This window comes from Sarcophilus harrisii, chromosome 5, assembly GCF_902635505.1.
Source record: "Sarcophilus harrisii chromosome 5, mSarHar1.11, whole genome shotgun sequence".
Classification (NCBI taxonomy): Eukaryota; Metazoa; Chordata; class Mammalia; order Dasyuromorphia; family Dasyuridae; genus Sarcophilus; species Sarcophilus harrisii.
The window spans coordinates 14485953-14503332 of NC_045430.1; the positions used below are offsets into that span (position 1 = coordinate 14485953).

The 17380-nt window shown below is 39.2% G+C and overlaps 1 protein-coding gene across 1 annotated transcript in view; it reads left to right on the forward strand.

The window, feature by feature from the left end:
- Nucleotides 1-17380, forward strand: part of TMPRSS6 (transmembrane serine protease 6) — a 52994-nt gene that overhangs the window by 16884 nt on the left and 18730 nt on the right. Inside the window, exons 9-10 of the mRNA XM_023504469.2 lie at nt 3651-3763; nt 3990-4099. Coding sequence (XP_023360237.1) covers nt 3651-3763; nt 3990-4099 — 223 coding nt within the window. The remainder of the gene's footprint in view (nt 1-3650; nt 3764-3989; nt 4100-17380) is intronic.

The window sequence follows — 17380 nt, forward strand, 5'->3', positions numbered from 1 at the left end:
AACTAAACAGGAGAATCTTCCCGGTGGGTGATTAGGTGTATGTGGCTGTGAAAATTAACAGATAAACAGATGAAAATACGCAGTATGTGCCAGGGCTGTCTAACAATTAGCAAAAGTGAGAAATTCTGCCCATAAAAGGTGACATCTGAGCTGAACTTTGAAGTAATCAAGAATATCAAGATATAGAAATGAGAAAGAAGGTAGTTCCAGGGAAAGGGAATGGTCTGGGATAACCCAGAAGTAGGGCATGCAAGGTTGAGTCAGGGAGTAGTAAATAGATCAGTTTGGTTTGAATATATGAGGGGGGGAGGAGAAAAAAATGAAATAAAATAAAAAAAAATATGTGAAGGAAAGTTTAAAAATGAAAACCAATAGTGAGACTCGAGAGAGCTGGTGCATTATACCCTCTTCCTTAGCCCTTTCTGCTGAGGATCCACACATGTGGTTACCAGATTCAGTCTAACGTGGGGCCTGACCACCCAAAAAAAGGATCAGATTCTTTTTCTTAAAATTTTTTGCTCCCTCCATGCATATGTTTTAAAAATAAAAAGCTTTAATAAAAAAACATTTTTTGCTCCTTAAATCCCTATTCCTGTATCCTCCACAAAAGGGAGAGTAATTTTCTACTCTCCCTGACTCAATCTTGCACACTCCACCTCTAGGTTGTCCCAGGCCATCCCAGCTCCCTGAAATGACTTCCTTACTCACTTCTGCATCTTGGGATTCTTGATTCCTTCAAGGTTCAGCTCAGGTGACTTCTTATGGGATGGATTTCTTATTCTTCCCAATCATTAGAAAGCCCTAACACACATTGTGTTGTATTTTTTCATCTGCTTATCTTTTACACAGAGAGACATGTACACCAGGTCAGCTAGAGAGAGAATAATAATAATAATAATATTAATTGCATAAATCAGGCAGAGGGAAAGAATTTATTTTTTACATATACAGACACAAAAATGCTTAAACCAAAAAGGCCTTTTCTAACACATATTGAGGGCAGCTCGATGACACAATACACAGAGGATTGGCCCTGGAATCAGTTAAATACAGCCTCTGATTCTTCTTAGTTGCATGAACCCAAACAAGTCAATTAACCCTTTGGCTCTCAGTTTCCTCATCTGTCAAATGAACCGGAGAAGGAAATAGCAACCACTGCAGTATCTTTGCCAAGAAAATCTCAAAGGGGGCCACAAAGAGTCAGATAAGTCAAACCACTCGTATTAAAACAAGCCTATATTGACAGAAAAACATAAATAAGCTAAGCAAAATTCAGTAATCACTGCTGTTATATTCATGGGGAAACTGGGAATTAAAGCCATCAAAACTCAACGCGTTTGCCAAGACTGCTGGAATGACATTTTATATTTCTACTGTCAGCCAACCAATCAATAAATATTCATAAGTACCTACTATATGTCCGACATTATGCAAAGTATTGCAAAATACTTTTAAAAAGCTTTAAAAAGGAAGAACATGTAAATAATTAGGTACATACAGGAGGCTTCCGTATAAAAAGAAGGAAATTTTGAAGGGGAAGGTACTAGTAGGTGCTTGGGAAGTGGGAGGTGCAAGGGAGCAGGGCTCAGCTCAGGCTTTTCCCCTTCAATTATGTTAGATTCTTCTTGTAAGTTGTTCATTCCTGACTAATTATGAGGGACTTTGAACAACACGCAGCCAGCATCGACTGTGTACCCAGGATCCCCAGCTCAACAGACTCCCAGAGCTACCCCCAAGTCTCACCTCCAGATCATATTCAGTCATTTAGGATCAGGCAGAAACAAAAAATAGCAGAGGCTCAGATTCAAGGTCACCTGGCTGAGCCCCCTTTTCCTACTTGCCACATGGGAAAGATCACCCCTCAAAAGAAGTCCCAGAGCTGCATGATGTTACCTGAAAAGACTAAGAAAGACAGAGGCTGAGGCAGATCTTGGCCATTTAAAAATCCCGTGAATCACCTACTCTTCCTGCTCAAGGGACAAAAAAGACATGGCTTCATCCTCTCTTAAGTACCCAAATCCTTCACATGAGCCTGGTATCCAGGACTTGGTCATTCTGAGATTCCAAGGGACTAAGCTAGGATACGTGGTCAGTCAGAAGCAGGCAAGACAGTGCTCCCCATGCCCTGTTATAAGAGTAATTTGGGAAAAAGCTGGGTAAGCAAGTGGTTGGAGCCAGATTACATCCTCCTCCATGATGGTCTTGGAGTTTCCTCAACATGCCATGCCAGACCTTGTCAGTGCAAGAGACTCCAGCTGAATCCAAAGCAGCCTAGATACATAAGCTTGGGCAAATCATTTTCTCTCCCTAGTCTTTGGGTTGTTGTTCCATAAAAATAAGGAAATTTTACTAAATTGGGGTTCTAAACCTAGATTCATATATATATATATATATATATATATATATAATTATATTGAAATCTAGTTTTATATATGAATATATATAAAACTAGATTTCAATATAATTATTTTTCCCATTATCTTTTGCATTTAAACATGATTCTTATCAATGACCTTCTCTTTTTTTTTTTTTTTTATTTAATAGCCTTTTATTTACAGGATATATACATGGGTAACTTTACAGCATTAACAATTGCCAAACCTCTTGTTCCAATTTTTCACCTCTTACCCCACCCCTCCCCTAGATGGCAGGATGACCAGTAGATGTTAAATATATTAAAATATAAATCAGATACACAATAAGTATACATGACCAAAACGTTATTTTGCTGTAGAAAAAGAATCAGACTCTGAAATATTGTACAATTAGCTTGTGAAGGAAATCAAAAATGCAGGTGGGCATAAATATAGGGATTGGGAATTCAATGTAATGGTTTTTAGTCATCTCCCAGAGTTCTTTTTCTGGGCATAGCTAGTTCAGCTCATTACTGCTCCATTAGAAATGCTTTGGTTGATCTCGTTGCTGAGGATGGCCTGATCCATCAGAACTGGTCATCATATAGTATTGTTGTTGAAGTATATAATGATCTCCTGGTCCTGCTCATTTCACTCAGCATCAGTTCATGTATATCAATGACCTTCTCAATGGATGTGAGAGGGAATGGGGGAAGAGAATTTGGAACTCAACTTTTTAAAAAATGAATGTCAAAAAATAAATTAATAAAAAATTAAACCCATCATTTAGCAAAATCTGCAATATTAAAAGTGTTTAAGCACATCTGTTCTAAATTACCTGTATGACTTTCATGAAATCCCAGCCTCTCCTATCATGACTGGACCAACCACCCCTCCAACTTCTCTCTTCCTCTTAGGGCCCCGCTAGAGTTCAAGGAAAGATAGGTTTATTGTGACTTATAAAGTTCTGGAATATAGGAAGACACAGAAAATTATTCCCATAGTGGATAGGGGGTTGGATTCAGAGCCAGAACAATTTATGACTAAAAGCAAATTATGAGTTTAAATTCAAAATTGTGACTTTGTGCTTCATGTCTCTGGGCCTATTTCTTCATCTGTAAAATTAAGTAGATGATCTCAAAGGTTCCTTCCATCTTTAAATGTATGATCCTCTGAACTGATTTATAGTTGTATAGATTAGGCAAATCACTTGACCCTCTTTCAGCCTCAATTTCCTCATTTCTAAAATGGGCACAATTTGACTTAATTGTGTTGTTTTATTCTTTCCTTTCTCAGATTGTCAGGTGAACCTGACTCTGGAGGGCAAGTTGGAACTGCAGGGAAACATCAGCACCCCCTACTATCCCAGCTACTATTCCCCTAGCACCCATTGTACCTGGCACCTCATGGTAAGCTCCCAAGGACCCTGGGCTTAGTTTTATAATCCTATCCCAACTCCTTCCCATAACTGTCTTGGCATGGTAGAAAGAGAACTGGATTTGGGGTGCAAAGATTTGGGTTCAAATGCTGACTCTTCCCCCATGTCCCCGAGGCCACCTCAGCTGTCTGAATCCTCCTGGATTCCTTTGCCTGGGTTGGTCTGTCTGTTCACTCCCTGTGCCCCATCCTCTGCAGGTTCCATCTCTTGACTATGGAGTGGCCCTCTGGTTCGAGGCATATGCTCTGAGGAGGCAGAAGTATGACTTGCCCTGCACCCAGGGGCAATGGACCATACAAAATCGAAGGTAGGAGAGTACCTGGGCTCTTTATCCTCGCCAACCTTACCTATATTTATGGTTACCTGGTAGTTTTGGTCTGAACCACTGGTGGAACAGATCTGGACATTATCAGGAACTAGGTCAGTAGGGGAAGGGTCATGTGAGCTTAAAAACTATGTCAGTAACAAGAAGTAAGACCCAGTTCAAGTGACCTCTTCTCCATGAAGTCTTTGTTTAGTCATTTTAATCAATCAACCAATCAATCAAATTTTTTTTTACAATTTGTTTACTTAATTAAATAAGCTTCATGTGTGTCAGGCACCACACCAGGCAATAGGGCTATTGAGACTAAAGCATAGTCTTCAACCTCTGTTGGGGATGGGAGGTGTGGAAAGGATACAACTTGCACAGATCAGACATTTCAAAATATGTAAATAATAGAAATGAAAAGTTTCATTGGGAGACAACCCTAACAACAGAGGAAATCAGGAAAGGCTCCATGAGTAAGGTAGTGCCTGAGTTGAGCTTTAATGGAATCAAGAGTTTTCAAAAGTAAAGAGGAAAAGTGTTTCAGGCATGATACAAGAATCTCAAAAGCAGGACCTTCAGTTATTTTTGTAAAGCCAGAGTACAGTCTAATTTGTCTGAAATATAGAATGCATGGGGAGGGGGGAATACACCTTCAACTTGGAAAAACACCTTCAACTTAGAACAAGATTTCAAAGGTTGTTAAATGCCACCCAGGAGGGAGAGTCCTATATTATCCTAGAGGCCAGAAGGGAGCCTGAAGCTACTGAAACAAGAGAGTGATATGGTCAGAGTTGTACATTAGGGCGATCAATGTGGCAACTGTGTGGAGGATCACAAACAAATCAATCATCCAAGCCAATCCATACATAAAAGGAATCCCTTACCATTACATAATGGAAAATGGTCATCCAGATTTTGTTTGAAGACCTTCATCTCCCTAGGAGAGAGAAATACCCATCTCCTTGGGATACCCATTTTAATTTAAGACAGTCCAATGCTCTATTCTAGGGTTTCTCAGTCTAGATTTCATGGGATTTTAAAAATGTTTATTTTATAACTCTTTCTCATGGGATCTTTTAAAATAGTTTGATAACTTTCTCAGTAACTCTCAAGTTCATGGAATTTTAAAAATATTTGGATAACTCTTTCCCAGTCCAGTGTAATTTCTGTAATTCTATGTATTTTATGTATTTGAAAACATGAATCTAAGAAAGGGTCTATAGGTTTCATTAGGCTGACTGCCAAAAAGAGTCCAAGACACAAAGGAGATCAAGGACCTCTCTAGCTCATCAATATCTTTGGGCATCCTGACTGTTTTCCACCATCCCAACTTGGTGTCAGTTATGCTTTGTATGATCAAACCATCAAGCCTTTATCCAACTCATTGATAAAAAAAATTATCTAACATCCCAGAATAGAGTAGAGATTCTCTAGTACTCACTGGAGAATTCTAAATACATCAACTTGAAACTAGTAGCAACTAATTTTCAAATCTAGCCATCCAACAAGATCCAAACTCATTTCATTATATTATCATCTAATTCACATCTATACAGCTGATATGATACTTTACAGTATCACCTAGCTTGGCTAAAATCTAGGAAAACTGTAGCCATAACATCCAATCATCTCTAGTTTAGTTACTCTGTTCAAAAAACGGCAAGAAAGCTTAGGGAGGTACATCTTATTTTTTTTGTTAAATATATATATATATATGTGTGTGTTTTAATACATATTGCTTTATGAATCATGATAGGAGAGAAAAATTAGAACAAAAAGGAAAAACCATAGGAGAGAGATAAAATAGAAAAAAGAAGTGAACAGAGCATACATTTGATCTCCATAGTTCTTTGTCTGGATGTAGATGGTGTTTTCTATTGAGATTGTCTTGGGGGTACATCCTAGTCTTGATAGAACCACCTTGATGCTTTATAATCCTCATTTTCCTTCCAAACTATCAGAAATCAGGTCAAATGTACTTACCTTTGGTATTCAGATGATCTTCTTTCTATTCTAAAAAAAAAAAAATGTGAGACACGTGCTCTTCCCCAGTCTTGTTGACCCTATCCATTTTTCATGATCATTCCAAGATCACAACTTGAAGCTCATCTCTTTTAGTACACTATAATGGAGCTCCTCTGGTCCAAGTGATTTGAATTCATCAAGGGCTTCTGGGTGTTTCTCACTCTTTCCTTATTATCTTGTTTTGTCATTTTTGGTGGGTCATTGAAAGTTCAACAATGAAAAAGGAGACCAAGTTGTCAGAGTTGGGTCTACAGGGTTGATTGTATCTTCCTTGATCCCTCCTATCTGAAAATGATGCCCTCCCTCCTGGGATCTTCTCAAAGCACATTACCCAATTTCTCCTTTGCCCCACCAAAAATCTACTTTGTACCATATATATTAATGTTGGCATCCATACCATATCACTTTCAGTAGACTATAAACTCCTTGAGAACAGGAATTGTCTCATTTTTCATTTTTTTTTTCAGTACTTCTGAGCATGGAGAGCAGGAAATCAATAAACCTTGTGCTGAACAGAACTGATTCCTACATTTCTAAAGTGGTTTTCCAACATTATTTTAACAATAGAAATAATCTGAGTATTTATGTAGTACTTTATGTTGCAAAATAATTTAGTTATAGGTTACCTTTTTTAGTCCTCCTATCCTAGTGAGTAATTATTATCCCCATTCTACAAATGAGAAAACTGAGACAGAGGTGAATGATTTGCTTAGATCACATAGCTAGTAAGTATCTAGATGGAATTACCACTAAGGTCTTCTTGACTGCAGTCCGTCACTCTCTGCACACTGTCCCAATCCTTTCAGCCTTACGGTAAACATTGTTAGGGAGGCCAGAAGTTCTTAAGCCCCATTTTAATCAATTAAGTATTTATTAAATGCTTACCGGGGAACAGGTAAGGAGCAGTGGATAATGATAGGTGAGGTTTACAGAACATTTTAAGGTTTGCAAAATGCTTTGTATATCATTTCATTTAATCTTCATAACCACCAGGGAGGGAAGTGCTATTCTTATCTCCATTTTACAACTGAGAAAACCAAGACAGGTTAAGAAACTTACCTAGATTCACAAAGAGAGTGAGTAACTGAGGCTGGATTTGAACTCAGGTTTTTCCAGCCTGGAACAGTACTCTATTTGCTGGGCCACCTAGCTGTCTTCAAGAGTCAGACTCTCAATGAGGGATCCAGTTTTCAGAAAGAGGTTGGCTGTGTGACCCTGGGCAGATCATTTAACTCTTAGAACTTGGCTATGGGAAATATTGGAGAAATATCCCATTCCTAGGAAATCTTTAGAGCAAGGAGTCCCCCACAGTGTTCCTCTTCTAGGCCATCCAGGAGCCCCAGCAACTTAATGTCACTAAGGATACCAAGTCCCCCACCTGCTCCCATCCCCTGCTGATCAATATCCATTCATTTCAGAGACCTGGATTCTAATTATAGCTTTACCATTTGATGGGTCTCCATCTCAGTGTCAGTGACATCCTCTGCCAAATAAACAGGTGGATCAAATAACATCCAAAGTTCCTTCTGATCCTGACTTTCATTTTCTGTTCTAAGTTCCCTCCCAGTTGTGACACATTTCCTATTCTAAGCTCCCTTCCACCTTCATTCCCTATTCTGAGGTCCTTCTCAGCATTTCCTGTTCTAAGTTCCTTCTTAGCTTTGATATCCCCTGTTCTATGGCACCTCCAAGTTCTGTCATTCCTTGTTCTAAAGTCCTTTCCAGATTTGATATTACATGTTCTAATGCTCCTCTCAGCCATGACATCCCTTGTTCTATGGCTCTTCCAAGCTCTGACATCCCCTGTCCTAAAGCACTTCCCAACTCTGACATGCCCTGTTCTAAGGCACTTTCCAGTTCTCACTTGGTTCATTTTTTTTTTTTTTGCTTTTTTTTCCTGAGGCAATTGGGGTTAACTGACTTGCCTAGGGTCACACAGCTGGGAAGTGCTAAGTGTCTGAGGCCAGATTTGAACTCAGATCCTCCTGACTTCAGGCCTGGTGTTATATCCATTGCACTACCTGGCTGCCTCTTGGTCTATTTTAACATTCTCTGCCACTATCCATCCTGCCCCTGTCTGAATCATTTCTTTGATGTTTCATCATGTAGTGCTCAGAGATGTGATATCATTGCTTCATAGATCTCAGTCCTCCTCCTTGATTCAGTTATTCTTTCAACAAAATTTTTAAATACTTACCGAGTGTGTGGTATTGTGCTAGGTACCTAAAAGGTCACAGAGATGAAAAGAATATATTCCCTCTCCACAAGGATCTCCTCTTCTCATAGGGAAATAAGAGAAGAAATGCATCCATGTGTATTAATTGATATAAGAGAAGCACAAACAAGGCATGGGGGAACTTAAAGAACAGAAAGAGCAAGGGGACTTTGTGGAAGAAGGCTTGGAAGGACATGGAGGACTGCGACAAGTAGAAATGGCAGGGAGGGGACAAGAAGGGGAAAAATGGCACCCATGGCAGAGGGAATAATAATATGGTTAAAGTCACTGAGGTAGGAGAGTTTGGGGAGCAGCATGAATGGTTCTAGATAGAGTGGAAAGGGCAGAGTGGATTGCTAAAGTTGGACAGATGGATTAAAGTATCAGAAACTTGTATCTAAAAGGGACCTCAGAGCCCATCTGGATCAATCTCCTCATTTTATGGGGGAGAAAATTCAGGGAAAGTGACAGAAATAATAAATGGCAGAGTCAGAATTTGACCTTAGTTTATCTGATTATCTTATTTACTTTCCAAAGTACTGTTTTCTCCCTATAAACCAAGGTGAAAAGTATGGGATTTATCTTGGTAGCAATGGGTAGCCACCAAAGATTCTGGAGCAAGACATTGATGAGATCAGAGCTGTCTATTTTTTAAAAATCTCTTATTCATCAAATATACTGAGGCTTCAAGATTTACAAAATGCTTTCCTCTCAATAGCACCTTGGAGTAAATAGAGTTGCTGTCATTCTTTACACCCACCTTGCAGATGAGGAAACTGAGACTTAAAGGAAGTGGCTTATTCAAGCTTACATAGCTGACATAAGAGTTCTCCCTCATGCCTGGGACTGAGTGGTATCCGCAGTTCTTTTTCCACCACGTCACACTGATCACCCTGAGCTTAAAAAATTCATGATAAAAAATAATACTCTAAGGTTTACAAAGCACTTTTCCAACATCCTTTTGAGGTCAGCACTCAGTATTATTGATCACCATTTTGCAGGTGAGGAAACTGTGGCTCTACAAAAAGGAAGTGACTTGCCCACAGTCAGATGACTGATAAGGACTGGGCTAGGAATCGAACACAAGACTCTCTGTCCTCCAGGTCCAGAGTTCTTTTCCCCATATCAACATACCTCCTCTTGTGCTTGAAAAATCTAGCCTTCCAGGATGGCTCTGTCAGCAGTTGATATATCATGTTCTTATGTTACCAAATCCATTATTATCAGGGGAATGAAAAGAAGGAAGCTGATGAATGGGATGTGTGGAAGTTTAAAATAAAGGGAGCTTTAATATTTCTTCATAGATCTACTTTTTTAAAAATTATATTGATTTTTTTCATATTACAGACATTTATAGATTGCTCCCACTTTCCAAAAAGTTTTTTTTGGTGATAAAGTGTTCAAAAGATAGATAACACTAATAATACATTGATATCCTCTGAAAGTAAATGGAACATTACACATCGATAGCATCCTTCCACCTTGCTACTAAATCTTTTTTTATCCCTCCTACCCTCATCCCATTTTTTAAAAGAAAAGCAAAACATTTTTTGATAAATATATATAGTCAAGCAAAAAAAAGAAAAAGAAAAAAGGATTCTCATCCTTGACTGAGCAACAGTCAGACCCTCTTTGAGGAATCCCAGAATCTTATGGTTCAAAGGAAATTCAGAGCCCATCTGGTTCAACCAATGGACTGAGAAGGATCCCCTCCACAATTCCCCCAACAAGGGGTCATCCATGATGCTTCTGACTACACAACCACCATTTTAACTCAGGTTTTCATCACCTCTCACCTAAATGATTGCAATTGGTTTCCTAATTATTCTCATTATCCCAAGTCTTTCACTCTTCTAGTCCATTCTATACATCCCTGCTTCTTAAACTGTGGGTCACAGTTTAGAGTCTTGTGACTAAATGTGGGGGTCATAAAATTATGATTTATTATTGGTAAATGTTTGATTTATATACATATTGTATATATCTATAAACACAGGGTCATGTAAAAATTTCCCAGGCAAAAAAAAGATCACAAGTGGAAAAAAATCAGGAAGGCCTGCTAGACTTTTTTTCCAGAGTAATTTTCCAGATCTGGCCATGTAAGAGTAGCTCCCTATTTTCTCTCAGATAAAATATGAGCTTCTTCAGTCTAACTTGTAAAGTAGTCTGTGACCTAGTGCTGAGCTATCTTTCCCATCTCATTGGACATTTCTTCCTCTATCTATCTGCTATTTGTTTGCTATACCACCATTCTCTTGGTTCCTCACATATACCATTCCATCTCCCACCTCTGTACCTTTGCATTAGCTGTGTCCCATGCTGGGAAGGCACTCCCTCCTTTCTATCATCCTCCCTTTTTCTACATGACTTCTACATGAAGCTGTTTCTGTTCCCTCAACTGCTAGTACTCTCCCTCCAAAAGCATTTTGCTTTAAGCTACTTTGATATACGTGTGTGTGTGTCTGTGTGTATATATATATATATATATATATATATATATGTATACATTCTGCATATTGTATGTATTTACTGTCTGCCCATTTGAATGTAAGCTCCTTGATAAAAGGAGTTTCTTTTTTCTTTTATTTTCCCAGGACCTAATATAATACCTGCCACATAGTAGGTACTTTATAATTACTTACTGAATGCATGATTATAGAAATATAAGCTATTATTATTTATTATTATCATTGTGGCTATACTTGAATATATGAGAAATGATTCTAGCAGCAGAAGGCCTGAGTTCAAATTCTACCCATATGATGACTGTTGGCAAATCACTTAACATCTGAGAGGATGAACTCAAAAGCTTCAATTTTCCAGGTCTTATGGTCTCTTTCAGCAGTCAACTGCATTTTGGGGACTCATAATTTGTCTGGAAGTTTTTTCTGACCTGAAATCTGCCTCTTTGTCACTTATTCCCACAATTCCTGGCCTTAATAGGGCCATGACAAGCAAGTCTCGCTTGTCCTTTCGTGCCAGTCCTTTAAATGCTCAAAGACAACTTTCCCCTTACCATAATCTTGTGCTCCCTTCCCTCTGATCTAAGACTTTCCAAATACATCTTTCTGGTTTACTGTTATAATCTAATAGGAGGAACAGTGGGACTTTGAATCAAAAGATGTGGATTTGAATTCTTACTCTGATACAACATAACTGTAGACAAGTAACTTCCTCTCTGGGGGGGCTGGTTGCTTCATCTATAAGATAAAGTATCAGTAAGGTCCCTCCCAACTGAAAATCTTCATATCCTATGATCTTTGGGTAGCAGGGAAGGGCTTATCTGGTGCCCCTTAAAGGAGGAGACCTAGGCTGCCCCTACTTTGCCCATGGCCATATATCTGACCCTAAAGCTGGAAGAGGACCACGGAAGAATATTATTTTGTTTTCTGCTTGGCCTTTTCTGATTACAGAACCCTAGATTTCCCCAGTTCCTTCCTCCTCCCGTCCCACCCACTCTCACCCTGGAAGTCTCCATTTTATGCCATTCTTGGTAGAGCAGTCTCACCCTCGTCACATTTCTGGGTATCATGATCTGGGTGTTTCCCGCCTGACTTCAATGATGAATCTGATATGGCAGACCCTGAAGAGTGGAACAGAGTTCAGAAAATATCTGGGGCTCTGACCTCTCTCAAGGGAACCTCTCCAGGAAGCCAGCAGACTCTTCCCTTTAGAGGTAGTATCAAATAAAGAATAGAGTTGTAGACTTGGAATTGGGAAACCCTGGGTTCAAATAACACTTCCCGACTAATTCACTTCAAACTCTCTGTGCCTCAATTTCTTCATTTGTATAAAAAGAGGATTTTTTTTTATTTAATAGCCTTTAATTTACAGGATATATACATGGGTAACTTTACAGCATTAACAATTGCCAAACCTCTTGTTCCAATTTTTCACCTCTTACCCCCCCCCCCCCCTCCCCTAAATGGCAGGATGACCAGTAGATGTTAAATATATTAAAATATAACTTAGATACACAATAAGTATACATGACCAAAACATTATTTTGCTGTACAAAAAGAATCAGACTCTGAATTATTGTACAATTAGCTTGTGAAGGAAATCAAAGATGCAGGTGTGCATAAATATAGGGACTGGGAATTCAATGTAATGGTTTAAAAAGAGGATTGAACTCAATGACCTCTAAGGTCTTTTTCAGCTTTGGGTCTTATGATCCTATGATCCCTGGCACCAAGTACCACCTAATGATGTTGGATTCACAGCTTTTTTTTTTAACATTAAATCTCTCGTTTCCAGGCTATGTGACCTCGGCAAACGTCCCAACTCTCTGAGCCTTGGTTTTCCCAAGTATGAGATGAAAATGTTGTACTATTTATACTATTTCTAATATCTTTCCTCAATCTAATAAGCATTTATTAGATAATATTATTGTATTCAAGGCATGATTCTATATGTTAGGAGTACCTAGATTTAAAAAAAAAAAAAAAACAGTCTCTGCTTTTATGAAGCTTACAGTCAGTCCTATATCTCACAATTAAATGATCCTAGAAAGCATCTGGGAAAATAAAAGGAAAAAGAATGACAAAAATAATTGGATCTCCCCTTTTTTTAACTCCAAAGTTTAACTCCAAAGGGCCTTCTAACTTTGGGACTCTTCAATCTAGAAATTCAAGAAAGATCACATAACATCCCTTCCATTGAATGCTAAGAAAAATGATCTTATAAATACATTGTGCCTCATGTGGAGACTGGGAGCTGGCCAAGATAACCAGGCAATTGTTACTTCTGACCTGAGGCAAGGCACTTAACCCTTTCCTATCTAAATTTCCTCATCTATAAAATGGAGATTATTAAAAAAAAAAAAAGAAAAAGAAAAAGAATAAAGGACAATCACTAATGAAGCAAAATAAAATAAAATGGGGATAATGATAGTTCCTACCTCCCAGGGTCATTATTAGGATCAAATGAAATAAGGTTTGTAAAGTCTTTTGTAAACCTTAAAGCACTATGTAAATGAGAAAGAGAGAGAGAGAGAGAGAGAGAGAGAGAGAGAGAGAGGAGAGAGACAGAGACAGAGAGACAGACAGAGACAGAGAGGGACTCAGGGAGACAGACAGACAAACAGAGTAACAGAGACAGAGAGGAGAAGGAGAGAAGGGAAGAGACAGAGAGAGAGGAAGAAGAGAAAAAACAATCCGCAAAAACCATGAACTCCCACTTTAGTGAAAGAGCTTGTAGGAGGCGGTATCTTCTCACACCTCTTCTTTGGGGCCAAATCTTGATGATGTTGTAATATCCCATTTCAACTGTTTTGTGAAGTTTGATTCTTTCCGCTGACATGGTTATGGTCATTGTATCTAATGGTTTTCTGGCTTTGCTTGTTCCATTCTTTCTTAATTCCTAGAAAAGTCTTCGATGTTTCTCCATATTCTTCCTGTCTTTTTTGTTATAACAAAGTAATTCTATGTTACATTCTACTTCTTTAGCCGGTCTCCAAGGGATGGGAATCTACTTTGTTTCCAGTTCTTTGCCTCTTAAAATGCAATTCTAAATATCTTGTTGTATACAGAGACTCCCCTTTCATTAATGACCTCCTTGGGGTGTAGCCTTAGCAGTGGGATCTCTAGAACAAAGGACACACTATTTTAGTCACTTTGTTGTTGTGGAATTGTTTCAATTGTATCCAATTCTTTGTGGTTCCAGTTGGGGTTTTCTTGGCAAAAATGCTGGAAGGACATTACCATTTCTTTCTCCAGCTCATTTTACAGATAAGAAAACTGAGGCAGAGTTAAGTGACTTGCCCAGGGTCACCCAGGTAGTAAATGTCTGACACTAAATTTGCACTCAGGTTCTTCTTACTGAAGGGCCAACACTCTAAAGCTGGATAGTTTCTAGTTATTTGCATAATTCCAAATCAGCAAACCTTTATTTAGTCCTACTATGTACCAAGAACCATATTAAGATATGGGGGCTAGAAATATAAAGAAAGAAACAAGTCTTACTCTCTACTGCAAAGAGCATACATTTTAAAAGAGGGAAAAAATGGACTTTTTAAAAAATTTTTTCCCTCCTCCAGTATCCAAGGAACTCAGGGAAATTAATTATGATCTACTGGAAAAGGTTCTGGGTTTGGAAACCCAAGGTTTGGGTTCAAATTCTGACTCACTGCTTTCTATCTTATGACATTGGATAAGTCACTTGATGTCTTTGAATTACTACCATGCCCCTCCCAGCCATCTTTAAAAGGAGGAGGTTGGATTAGATTATTGCCAAGGTTCCTTCCAGAATTCAGTCCCATCTCTGCCCCTCCTATTCTCCTGCTCAGACCAAGCACATAGGACAGAGTAGGGCAGACTGGGAATGGTTTAGACTTGGAACTCTTGTGAGAACCTGCTCCAGTTCAGGTTCTTTTCTTCCTTCATTTAGCTGAAATTCACTTTCACTCTCACCACTTCCCCAGCCCTCCCCATTTCCAAGAAAACCCCTCTGACCAGCTTCCTCTTCCTTTGTTTTTTTTCTCTCCTTTCTACGTGTTCTACTCCGACCTTTCCAGGCAGCGTGGGTACTCACTCACGAAAGGCAAGCTGAGGGATGGAAACTTCTCTCCTGAGTCCAGAATCCAGACCCTCCAGGTTCTCATTCCAGGAGCACTTATTAAGTTCCTGCTGTGGATCATGACTTGCTCCCCATCTCCCACACACATCTTCCCAGGATTCCTTCACTTTGCTCTCTTTATGGATGAGTCAGTCCAGTTTCCTTATTGTTCTTCTCACAAGATACTTCATCTTCTAACTCCAGACACATGGGCTGTCCTCACCACATCTCAATCTCTACCCTCACTGACTTCCTTCAAATCCCAGTTAAAATTCCCCTTTCTGCATGAAGCCTTTACCAATTTCCTTCTCCTCTATGAATTAGCTCTCTTCTATCTTGTGTGAATCTCATTTGTACATAATTGTTTACAAGTTATCTCTCCCATTAGGCTGGGAGCTCTTTGAGGGTAGTGATTCCCCCCCACACACACTTTTCTTTGTATCTCCAGCCCTTAACCCGGTGTCTGGCACATAGTAGGTACTTCGTAAATGTTTGTTGATTTTTGACTGACTGTTAACTTACTGAGGATTCCCAAAGGATGAAATAAACCCAACTCTCAAGGAATTACAATGTATTCCCAAGCCAATAAATTTAGTGCCTTCAGCCCTTTTCCAGTCAGACTCAATGGACTAGGAATGGACTTCCTTTCTCTAAGGCAATATGAAAAATTGAATGAATAGTGAGTAAGTAATGGAAGAGATAAAAAGAGAAAGGGAAGGAGGGAAGAAAAAGAAAGAAAGAAAGAAAGAAAGAAAGAAAGAAAGAAAGAAAGGAAGGAAGGAAGGAAGGAAGGAAGGAAGGAAGGAAGGAAGGAAGGAAGGAAGGAAGGAAGGAAGGAAAGAAGGAAGGAAGGAGGGAGGAAGGAAGGAGGGAAGGAGGGAAGGAAGGAAGGAAGGAAGGAAGGGAGGAAGGAAGGAAGGAAAGAAGAGAAGGAGGAGGGAAGGAAGGAAGGAAGGAAGGAGGGAGGGAGGAAGAGAAGGAAGGAGGGAGGGAGGAAGAGAAGGAGGGAGGGAAGGAAGGAAGGAAGGAGAGAGAGAGGGAGGGAGGGAAGGAAGGAAGGGAGGGAGAGAGGGAGGATGGAGGGAAGGCAGGAAGGAAGGGAGGAGAGAGGGAAGGAGGGAGGGAGGGAGGGAAGGAAGGAAGGAAGGGAGAGGGAGAGAGAAAAAGAAAGAAAGAAAGAAAGAAAGAGATTAAGAAAGAAGTGAGGGAAGAAAGAAGGAAAGAAAAAAAAGGAAAGGAAAGGGAAAAGAAGAAGGGAAGGAGGAAGGAGCATTTATTGTTTCTTAGATGCAAATCATGGTGCTAAATCCTGGGGTTATAAAGCAAAAAGCAAAAAATTAAAAATGTGGGATAAAAAGCTATTCCTGGGGCTCTGGGGCTTACCTGTTCATCAGCAGGAGTTGTTCTGTGTTTGGGAGCTCCCTAGATAGTAGTTTTAGAGGCAAAATTGGAAGAAGAACTGGTGATCTGGGGGCACTGCTGCTCCTGGGACACTGTGTTATTCTCAGAACATTTGAACTCAGGACCTCAGGCTGTGTCCACCTGCACGAAAGTTGGCTGAAGTGGGACAGGGCTTCATCCTCCTGACATGTCTCCTGTCTGTTGCTCAGATGTTGCTACTTTTATACATATATAAATATATATGTATATATAAATATATATGTAATACACACACATATATAAAAAGATATATGTCCATATATGTAGTATGTATCTATATATATATATACAATATGTAAATACATGTATGTTTATATACATTAATAGTCATATACTATTATTCTCAACTATACACACATATGATTTCATCCACGTAGAAAGCTTTCTGGTATGAAAAATGACTTTGTTCATACACACCATCACTGTCAGTTTTTTAAAAGGATCCTGGATCTTTAGATAAGAGACTTCAGAAGCCATCTAGTTCAGTTTCATCCCCTTGCTAATAAGGAAACTGAGGTCCCATCTCTCCAATAGTGACCATCTCCGTAGGCCTTTAGAGTTTACAAAATCCTTTCATATCCTTTTCCTTTCATTTAATCCATAGAGAAAACCTCCAAAGTAGCCAGGGAATTGTATTGTTATCCCTTTTCACAGATGAAGAGACCGAGTCTCAGAGAAGAAAAATTCTTTTTGAAGTCTGAGATTAATTATGATTTATGATTGAATTAATTATTATGAATTAATGATGAACTAAGCTGTAGCCCTGCACCTTACCCCAAGCTGAATGTAAACTCTGTGAGAGCAGGAGCTTGGATTGTATTGTGCCTTATCCTAGCACATATAAAGAGATGATTGGGGGCTGGAGGTAAATGGTGGTTCCAGGACTGGAACTTGTTTCCAGGTGTATTTTCAGCTGCTCTTTCCAGTGCCTTCCTAGATCCTGTGAAAACTAGAAATGAGATACTTAGTCCTTAGTACTCTTGAACTTCCCGTTTCAATCACTCTATCACTTTCTATCACAGCTAAAGCCTGTGTCAAAACTT